A 10,189-nucleotide genomic window follows, 5' to 3' on the forward strand; every position below is an offset into this window, starting at 1 on the left:
ATGTGCATGAAAATGCACTGATCACCCCACTGGATAATTAACCTGAAAAATTCTTCGAGCAGTAGAGCCGATTATGAGAAGAATGGATCTTCACAGAAGCTCGTCACTAACCCCAACTAGCTTGTCAGTGTTGTTCCTAGCTCTCCCTGGTCCTCGGACGACTACATAACTTCTACATTTTGTTTGTGAAGAGGATCATGCATATTTCTTGAGCAAAGCCAAAGTTATCCATCCATAAGAAATGGAATAAATGGCATACAAGATGTGTAAGGCTTCAGCTATCTTGGCATTCGATGTTGTAGGTATAAGGGACACCTTTGTGTCTAGCCATCTTCAAAAGGAGAAAGAGGCACTCGAGGAGCATATTGGAGACCTAGATATTGAGTGGGGATGATTTCTTGATGAGATCTTTAAGTCGAGAAACCTCTTATGGGAAATTAATGATGAGGTGCGAGCTTCTGAGTATAATCAACTCTATACTAGAAAAATAGTATTTAGCGTCAGCCAATAATCAACGCTAGAATGGAGGTGGATGCCACGTTATCGTCGGTTGGGAATGAGTTATTTGATGGTGAGACCGCCCTTGCTAATATGAATGAGGCTTTAGAGTTTTCTCGCAAGGCGATAAGTGAGTTGGAGACCAGGAAGGCTTGAAGAAGACTTAAAATTACCATATGGAGATGCAAAGTCGGTAGAACATAGTTACTCCGTATTGCAGACCTCTTTTTAAAATGTTTGAAACATGTGGAATGTTTTCAACTCGAAGTAGGAATATCGAGAAGACATATCTATTCCGACTAAGAACTCCACTCCTTGTTTCTAGGACAATGTCTAATTTCTTTAAATGTAAGGCTGCAACAATGACTTCAGGTTTAGGCTCTTTTTCCAAGCCTGTGAAGGGTTTCTGATCAAGAATAGGTATACCCAGAAGCTTAGAGAACTCTTCCATTAGGAACCAGCTGATAATCGGGAAATGTGAAGCAATGATGTTTAGGGTCAAAGAACTGAAACAGGACACTCATCATGTCTTCATTGAACCTTGAAGTGACTAGATCCAGTAGGTGACCATGCCTCTTGATGAACTGGGAGTTTTCAGAAACTTGAGAGACCAATTCCTTAAGCTTAGGAGGTATTCCTACAAAGTTGATCCGGATAGTATTCCTACGAGCAGAAGCCATGACCTGCAACAAAGAACAAAGATCAATCCTTTGGTCCTTGAAATGGTTAGTGAAAATGCTATGCTTATGATGCATGATGATGCTATGATGTTATGCTCAATCACAAACATGTGGCACACACAAACAAGTCACACAATAGCCCTAGGTTTGAAGGCTTGCATGAGGTTTAAAGGTAAGTACCCTCCCCTGAAGTTTAGTTGATTCATCCTGTCCTACAAAAGTAACCAGGTTCTAAGGGATCTCAAAATCATTTTCCCTTCACAAGGGTGGTTGTTCAGTAGGCAACTTACTTGCCAACCAAAACCCTCCAAGTTTAGGATCTCAATGAGTGTAGTATCGAGTATCAACCAGCTTCAGTCTTCACCAAAGCCGGTTATCTCACTACTTTCTAAAGGCCAAGATGGGATGACTAGGGTTCTAAAAGTCAGTTAGTGTATTGACAACATATGGCAGCCTCATATTATCCTCAACTTGCTTAAGGAACATAAGCACCAACCAAGAAGTCACACTAACTATGGCCACCAGATCAACCATATCGATATACGCCGTACAGTTTCCTTGGTCTATTGCCATTTACCTAAGGTACACTAGATCCGGGTTAGGGTCTTTCACACATAAGAGCACCCAATAGATAAGTATAAAGCAAACAAGGCAAACAATTTTAAAGTGATCTAATTCCTAAGGGTACCCCTCTTTTATTAAATCCCCAGCAAAGTCGCCAGTTCTGTAACACGGTGGGAGAACTGACTTTAGTTAAATGTTGCGGATAGCAAGAGTCACCACCGACTTTTATTTTATCCAAAAGGAAAGGACATAAAAGAACAGGAAATGCCTTAAAAAGATTTTGAGTTCGGGGGGTAGGTTATACAAAGGGAAGGTATTAGCACCCTTTATATCCATGGTTATCCATGGGCTCTTAGTTACTTAGCTCACTTTGTTTGTTTGCAAGAGTGTAGTGTGTGATTAGAAAAATTTCTTTAAGTACTTTGTAATGACCCTCGTATGGGTGTATACAAAGCCTAGTTTAGAAATTGTGAGGTGTAAAAGTAATTTTGAAAAGTGTGAGCAAGTAACTATGAGATACCTACCCTAGATTAAGTCTTTCGTATTCTTGTATATTCTTTCAATGGTAAGACTGTCCCTATTATTAAGGAATAGGTAGTCATTACCTTGGATGTGTTTAAGGGACGGGCGTAGGGTCATCGTATGGTAAATGAAGGCAACATAAGGGGTGTCTTTAGCAACTCGTAGAGACTATCATCATATTTACCGAAGGGACAAGATCATTATATCGTAGGCAACCTCGTAGGGACTTGATCTTTTAAGTTTATAGGGACTTGATGATTTTTCTGTTTGAAGGGACTTTGCTTAAGGCACCCCTATTTTCGAGGGACTTGACCATTTAAAGAAGGCAACCAAGAGGAATACCCTAGGAAGTACAGATGGCGATCAAAGATCGACTTACGTGTGTGAGTGTTATTTTTCAGATATTTGTCTTGAATTTAATTTTCTAAGTTCAATTATTTACAGTTAGTTTTTTGCACTCCCTAAATTACTAACCACGCAATAAATATTTACAAAAATAAAAGCAAGAAAAATAAATTCCTAAACTATTACATGGCTATGGAACAGATACATAATAATCAGGCGAGAATGAATAAATTTACAACCTATACATTTGTTCATAATATTATAAATAAAACGAAATTAAAATAAGGAAAATAATGAAGCAAAAATAGAATAGATAAAAGCAAATAATAATAAAATAATAAATAAACAATGGTAATAAAGCAATAATAAAATAACAATAATAATAAAGTGATAATAAAAAGGTTAGAATTTTAAAAGAAATTATTTTAGGTTAGACAAGTTAGATTTTTTTAGAAGTTATTAGAAAAATATGAGTTTAAAATAAATTAGTAATAATAAAAGAATTTAAAATACATTAATGTACAAATTATAAAATAAAAGAGTTATATGAAAAATAATAAGTTAGTTATTTACAAAATAAATAAAGGTTATAGAAAATATCAAATTATTAGATTAATAGGTTTATTATTATTATTCAATTAGAAAAATGGTCAATTAGATTTTATTTACAAAATATATAAAGATTTATTATTATAAGTAAGTAATAAAAAAAAAGTTATTAAAATAGTTAGTATTTATTATTTATTTACAAAAAAAAAAATAAAGGTTATAGAAAAATATTAAATAATTAATTTAGTAGGTTTTCACGCCCTACATTACTAAACCACGCAGTTAATATAGGATCAATGGCAGGAATTTAAATGGCAGAAAAATAAATGGCAGAAAAATAAAATGGCAGAAAATAAATGGCAGAAAATAAAATCCTAATTATTATAACGCTTTGGTGCAGTTACATAATAAAGATGGCGAAAAGTAAAACTGAAAATATTACAAGTTAAAACTTAAAATATTACAAGGGCGAAGCAGTTACAGTGTATGAATAACATAAATATGAGCGAAAATAGGAAACAATAATAAGGTTTGTTAAGGTTTAAGAAAAGGTTTATGGTTTAGAGGAAACAACACGGTTAAAGTTTTAGGTTTGAAATTTAGAGTTTGTGGCGAAATTGTCAGGGTTTAGGAAAAATCAGGGTAGTTAGTTATGAAAAAAAAATGTGCAGATCTAAATATATGTATATATATATAAAAAAATGAATTAAAAAAAACAACGGCATTGCTAGCGCAAAATTGCGATCATCGCAACTGGATCGGATAACACAAATGTCACGCCTCATACACGTATATGTGAAAACGGCGTATTGACACGATACGATCCGAAAACATAATCAAATATATCAACAAAATAGATAAAGTATATATCATATATAAACTATTACCAAACTGTGTGTACGATAGCATAGATCAGCCACTCTCAGTTTCTCTTTTTTGTTCTGTCTTTCGGCCCCCTCTATCAGTCATGCTAGCAAATATATATAGGAACAAATTAGGTTAATGATAATGGGCCTAAGTTTATTTTGAAACCCAATATTAAATTAAAAACTGAATAAAGTTAAATAATTAAAATAGTTAAAATTAAAATAAAAACTAATTAACCTATTTATTTATTCTAGACCCAATATAAAAATAAATAGACTCAAAAAAAATAAAAGTCGGGCACCAAAAATGCTCGAAAAAATAAAATGAACACGTCAAAATAATCAGCGCGAAATAAATGACTCGGAAAAATACAGCGTTTGGTCGGATTTTGAAATGACCGTTTAAACCGCTCAGACTGATCAACATATGACCAAAAATAGTCGTAAATATATTTTTAGCATGTCAAATTAAACCACGTGAACCGCAAATTAATGTTACCGACATTTGCAAACTTAAACTTGACATTTTTTCGTTGACTAATTTTAGGCACAGTTAAAAAGTTAATTTGACCAGTCTGTTTGTAAATTCCGAGAAATTATTCCGGCTAATATTAAGACAGAAAAAAATGTTATGCTATGAAGATGATGCAAATGAATGTGAAACAAAAAAATTGGTTAGAGTTAAAAATAGAGGGCAAATTTTGGGGTGCAACAACGTCGGCCAATAATCAACGCTAGAATGGAGGTGGATGCCACGTTATCGTCGGTTGGGAATGAGTTATTTGATGGTGAGACCGCCCTTGCTAATATGAATGAGGCTTTAGAGTTTTCTCGCAAGGCGATAAGTGAGTTGGAGACCAGGAAGGCTTGAAGAAGACTTAAAATTACCATATGGAGATGCAAAGTCGGTAGAACATAGTTACTCCGTATTGCAGACCTCTTTTTAAAATGTTTGAAACATGTGGAATTTTTTCAACTCGAAGTAGGAATATCGAGAAGACATATCTATTCTGACTAAGAACTAGTATATGAGATATTGTTGAATCTTTATCGGAGATCCGACCTTTTTTTTACGGTCTACCTTTTATTTTATCATTATATCATTCAAACCGATTCAAAATCTTTTTGTTTAACTATTTCCATTAGTAAATTTAATATTAGTCTTTTTGATCGATCCTTAATGACACTTACTTCAATATTATCTATGTTGTGAAACGATGCTCAAGAAAATAAAGTATGATCGATTTCTTGATTAACAAGAAAGCCATAAAGTAAAGAAAAATATAGAAGAGAAAGAATAATCAAAGTGGTTAAAAATTGGATTCTTGATTCAATTACACATTAGGGAACAATGTTTACAATTGAATCTCAACCACACCACTTTCTCCCTCTTATTAGGATTATCAATGATTGATGGAGAAGTGAGAGTTGGTATGCTATTTATAAGAAAACTAAACTCTAGCTTTCAGCTAATATACTAAACCATTGATCCAACAAACTGGTCCAATTCGACATGCTAAGTTAAACAACAAACTAACATATTTCTGCATGTAAGAGATTTTTTTGACTACGACATGCACAACTTCGACTATTATCGAACCATAAAACTAACCTTATTGAGACTAGAGTTCGATCCAAATACCTCGTGAATTAATACAATTTGAGATATACTCTCATCTATTCCGAAGACGAGTGCATTTAAATGTTTTATTAGTGTTATCGAGTGTAAGTGAAAATAAATAGAGCGCAACTAGTAAAAGTAAAATATATATATATATATATATATATATATATATTTTCAGTTTACTTTGATAACAAAATTATTATCTATTTTTTATAGTAAAAGAATGTGTTTTGTTTCTACATAAAAAGGCAACAAGAATTTTTTTGTCAACAAAACACAAAGCAAAGTAAATTAGAAATAAGTGCAAAAAAGAATAATATAGAAATGCAATTAAAAATGATAAAATGAATTATGGGTTTTTGTTGGACATCAAAAAGGCAAGACAATGTGCAGCCCTTTCTAAGTGGATTGATATTATATTCTACTTTTTTAATCTAAAGGATAGCTCTCACTTTCTTTTGTCAAAAAAAAAATACAATAAATTGATCAAAAAGTGAAAGTAGTGTTTCACTAAAAATTTAACAAACATTTGTGGATCTTTCTTGATGATTGCCCTTTCATATAGCCCCCATATCTTCTTAGCCTGCATAAATTATAAATAAATATTAACCATTATAACCATATCATTTAATCAATGATAGGAGTATGCATTTTATTATAAGAATCACAAATTTAGTAAAATATATGATTATACCTGCTGCTTTTTTGCAAATTGAGAGAAGAACAACTAGAACTGCTAGACCCCCAAACACCCCCACAATGATTGCAACTGATTTGCCAACTTGATCATCATTATGGGAATCTACACAAAACACTAAATTTTTGAGAAAATATAAATTTCCACAAAAGCTGAGAAATGTGTATATAGTTGATTCCACTTTTAATATTTTACAATTATTACAATAATATCTAGATACTAATATTTTTAGAATTTTTTTTAATTTATATTAATGTCAAATATTAATTATTATGATGTTGATGTGTCGATATTAATGTCTTGTTATGTGTTTGTGTATCTGCTCATGCTTAATAGTTGATAATGAAAAAATGTTAAGTGTTAGAAATTAAGAAAGAATATAACTTTATATTGTTGGGGATCAAAAGATAGAAGTGAGATTCCATGCTTTCTCTTTTAAACACCATTCGTTTCTTTATGCTAATACAAGAAGCCAGTTGAAGGTGAAGAATATAGAATATGATGCTAACAACAAAGGGGTTTCATGAAAAAGAATAAAAACGAATGGCACAAAGGTGCATTTTCCCAAATAAAGTGTAAAAGCTAATATGCTTAATGCTTTGGCTCTTACCTCCATTGCGTTTAGAAATTTCTCATAGGTACTTATGTTTTTTTAACCTCCATTTTACTTATTACTTTACCACAAAGGGGTCATCGAGGGTAGATTACTTTATGTAAAGGAATTATATAATAATAATTCATAGTTAAGTAAAATCAACTTTCCATGCCATTCTTTCTTCTTTCAATAAGAATCCAATTGGTTTATTTATTTATTCTCATATTTTGCTTTGTTCATGCTTATCTTAAAAACATTTTAATGCACGATTAGTTAAGCACTAAGAAAATAAAGTCATCAAGATACAATTATGTTCATGGTTATATATTATGGTGTGTATCTATAATTGTTGCAATATATATATATATATATATATATATATATATATATATATATATATATATATATATATATATAAGTTTTTTTTTGTTACAATAATATTAATATTGCAATTACGGCCGTTGTTAAGATTTTTATGTTTGATGAAATATCATAAATCGGTCCTTATCTTATAAATCGGCTTAATAAAATTGTGTTATTCTCAATTAAAATGTCCTTAGAATCTATTTAAGATTGGTTGGATTATTTGCTATCAGGTATTATCAGACTACTTAGATTCCACTCCTCGGTATCTGTTTAGGGTTTATGTGATGTACTGAAAATGTGTTTCTAAGTGAAAGACAACGCCTTCGTCTATCGAGTTAGCTAATTTTGCAGGGATTGAGTTATGTTTAGCTTATATTCTTTGCAATTTAGAACCATGCTAAAGGATTTGAAAATGAAAAAAAGAAGAATGAGAATGAACCTACCTCGTTCATCATAGTAACCAGAAGCCCAATACCGAGCATAACATTGTCCCAAGAACACATCAACAGCAGCTGCTGATCCACACAAGCTCTTCATCTTTCCAACTGCATCAACCAAGCAAGTTGAACAATCTGAAACACTCAAGTCCCCCAAACATTGCGCAAACCCTTGAACTAATCCCGAACTACTAACCCTAAATCCATTCGCCGTTTGCAAATCTTCAAGAACATCGTCTCTACGCCGAAAAAACTCAACATCACTACTAACACCTTTACTACATTTCTTATACCTAACACCTGTATCCAACTTCCCAAGTAAATCACCACTATGTTCATATCTTACATAACAACCTTCAAATTGCAAAGAAGCACCAAGTGAATAAGGACACACTAAGCCTATTTGATTAACACATCTTCCAACACACTTTGAGCAATCAAGTGGATGCAAATCACCTCTACATTGGTATAAAACATATACGACTCCTCCTCCTGTTGAGGTATCATTTCCGATTGCGAAAGAATCGTAAGTAACTTCTGATGATGAAGTTGCAACTGAGGATAGAAAGCTGTTGAGGTTGGATTTAAAGGGTGTGTTTGGTTGGTATTTTTCTTGTGAGCAACTTGCATAGATTGTGATGTGAGTTCTTGAAGGGTAGCTATGAGAAGTAGGAAATAAAGAACTGAAAATTAGAAGAAATGAGAGTCTCAAAGCTAATATGGTAATTCTTTGAGTGGAGTGTAGTTGAAGATTACTCAACATTTTTTTCTTTAGATATTTTGGATTTCCAATTGTGAAGTTTTGTTTTAGTCTTTGTATGGTTTTTGGTTATGATATGATGATGAGAGATTGAGATAGTGGTTTGTTTTTGTGCTTGGTGAATGAAGACTTTTTCTTTGTGAGACTTTTATTTGGTAAGGACATAGAGCATCTACTATGTCATGAGTGAGTCAATCAATGGTCAAAAAGGTTAAAGATAATAACCATGAATAAAAGAATATCAAATATGTTAAAAATAAGCACATAGGAGTATCACCATAATACTTACAACAAAGTAATATCATAATGATTACAAATATGACCATACATTAAAAATTGTACTATAGTAACAATCATGAGGGTACCGGAGGTCAAATACATTATAAAAGGGAGTTCACTTAGTGTGATAATCTACTTCACATTTCACTAATCAATTGATTGCACCACATCTTCTTTTGCAATCGGACTCCGTTTGCGAGTTAGAAGAGAAGGGAAAGAGAGAGTTTTAGGAAAAGGAAAGCTGAAGAAAATATAAATAAATCTTTGAAATTTGTTGAAAGTATAATTTTGTATAAAATAAAATAAATAAAAATTATCATTAACCTATTTTTAATTTTTAAAAATTATAATAGTTTAAATTATATTTGAATAATTTATCTAAGTTCTCCAAACTTCTCTTTAATATTATTTTTTATTTCTCCAAACTAAGAAAATTTTGTATTTTGAATAATAATAAAACCACAAAACCTTTTCAAAAAATCTTCTCCGGTCACCCTCACCGGATTAGTCCAACAAAAATGTTCGCAAAAAATGCATGGATGATACACTATTTTGAAGAGAAAATCATGAGGATCTCGAATCTGACCTCCAATCTCTCCAATTCTCACTATATAGAAATATATGTGGAATTGAAAATTGATGTTCCATAACTGAGTTGCTTCCATTTGACCTCAAAGCAACTCAATCTTGTTTCCCACATTGGTAGGACTTCAGCAGATCAAAAATCAAGCAAAAATATGGAGAAATGAGAGAGAATCGAAGAAGGAAAGTTTGAGAAATTCCATCTTCAGTTTGCAGTGATGAAACTTGATCTCGATTCCAATTCACTTGGCCTTGGTTCCTCTTGCTTGCATGAGATGGTTCAGATGAAAATAGATGTGAACCCTTGGAGTTTTAGTTCATAAACAAAATTTGAACTAAAACTCGATTTCAAAAAAATCTTCAATGTTGTTGTTTCAATGGAGGTTAGGGGAATTGCATGGCAAGCTTGGCCAAGGATCCTTTAATTTTGAGGCAATAGCAATGTATTTATAGGCTTTTAAATTGATTTCCACACCATTTGAAAATTTGGTAAAATTTAACAAGTTGTGTGCATGGGCATGTAATTAGGCCCAAGTAATGATGCAATCCACTCCAAATTCGTGTACCAATGTGTAGCGTTAAATTCGCGACGATCAAGCTATGGATAAACTCGACCTCAATAAAACCAAAGTCGCCACCGCGCTTTTATTGTTTCCAAAGGAAAAGGAAAAAATACGAACAAAACCCAAAGATAAGAAGTTTTCAAATCAAAACTAATAAAATGTCAGAGATTACATGTAAGGGGGTTGGTTACACAGGGAGAAGATGTTAGCACATAAAGTTTCCTAGGTACACCTAGGGAGCCCTTTTTTGTGTGCATATGTT

At 32.4% G+C, this 10,189-nt stretch overlaps 1 protein-coding gene across 1 annotated transcript; it reads right to left on the reverse strand.

The window, feature by feature from the left end:
- Window positions 1–5,978: 5,978 nt before the first annotated feature.
- LOC127127972 (plasmodesmata-located protein 8) lies at window positions 5,979–8,657 on the reverse strand. Its single transcript, XM_051057232.1, has 3 exons — window positions 7,750–8,657; window positions 6,343–6,450; window positions 5,979–6,231 (listed from the first exon to the last, which is right to left on the reverse strand). Exons 1-3 carry the CDS (start codon window positions 8,504–8,506, stop codon window positions 6,227–6,229), a joined length of 870 nt encoding a protein of 289 aa, XP_050913189.1. The 5' UTR covers window positions 8,507–8,657; the 3' UTR covers window positions 5,979–6,226.
- Window positions 8,658–10,189: the final 1,532 nt, after the last annotated feature.

The sequence above is a fragment of the Lathyrus oleraceus genome, chromosome 3 (genome assembly GCF_024323335.1).
Source record: "Lathyrus oleraceus cultivar Zhongwan6 chromosome 3, CAAS_Psat_ZW6_1.0, whole genome shotgun sequence".
Taxonomy (NCBI): domain Eukaryota; kingdom Viridiplantae; phylum Streptophyta; class Magnoliopsida; order Fabales; family Fabaceae; genus Lathyrus; species Lathyrus oleraceus.

Coding starts and splice junctions, on each gene's coding strand:
- LOC127127972 (XM_051057232.1), bottom strand. CDS start 8,506: ATGTTGAGTAATCTTCAACTACACTCCACTCAAAGAATTACCATATTA. Junction 6,451..7,749: donor TGGTTACTATGATGAACGAG/GTAGGTTCATTC, acceptor TGTTTTGTGTAG/ATTCCCATAATGATGATCAA.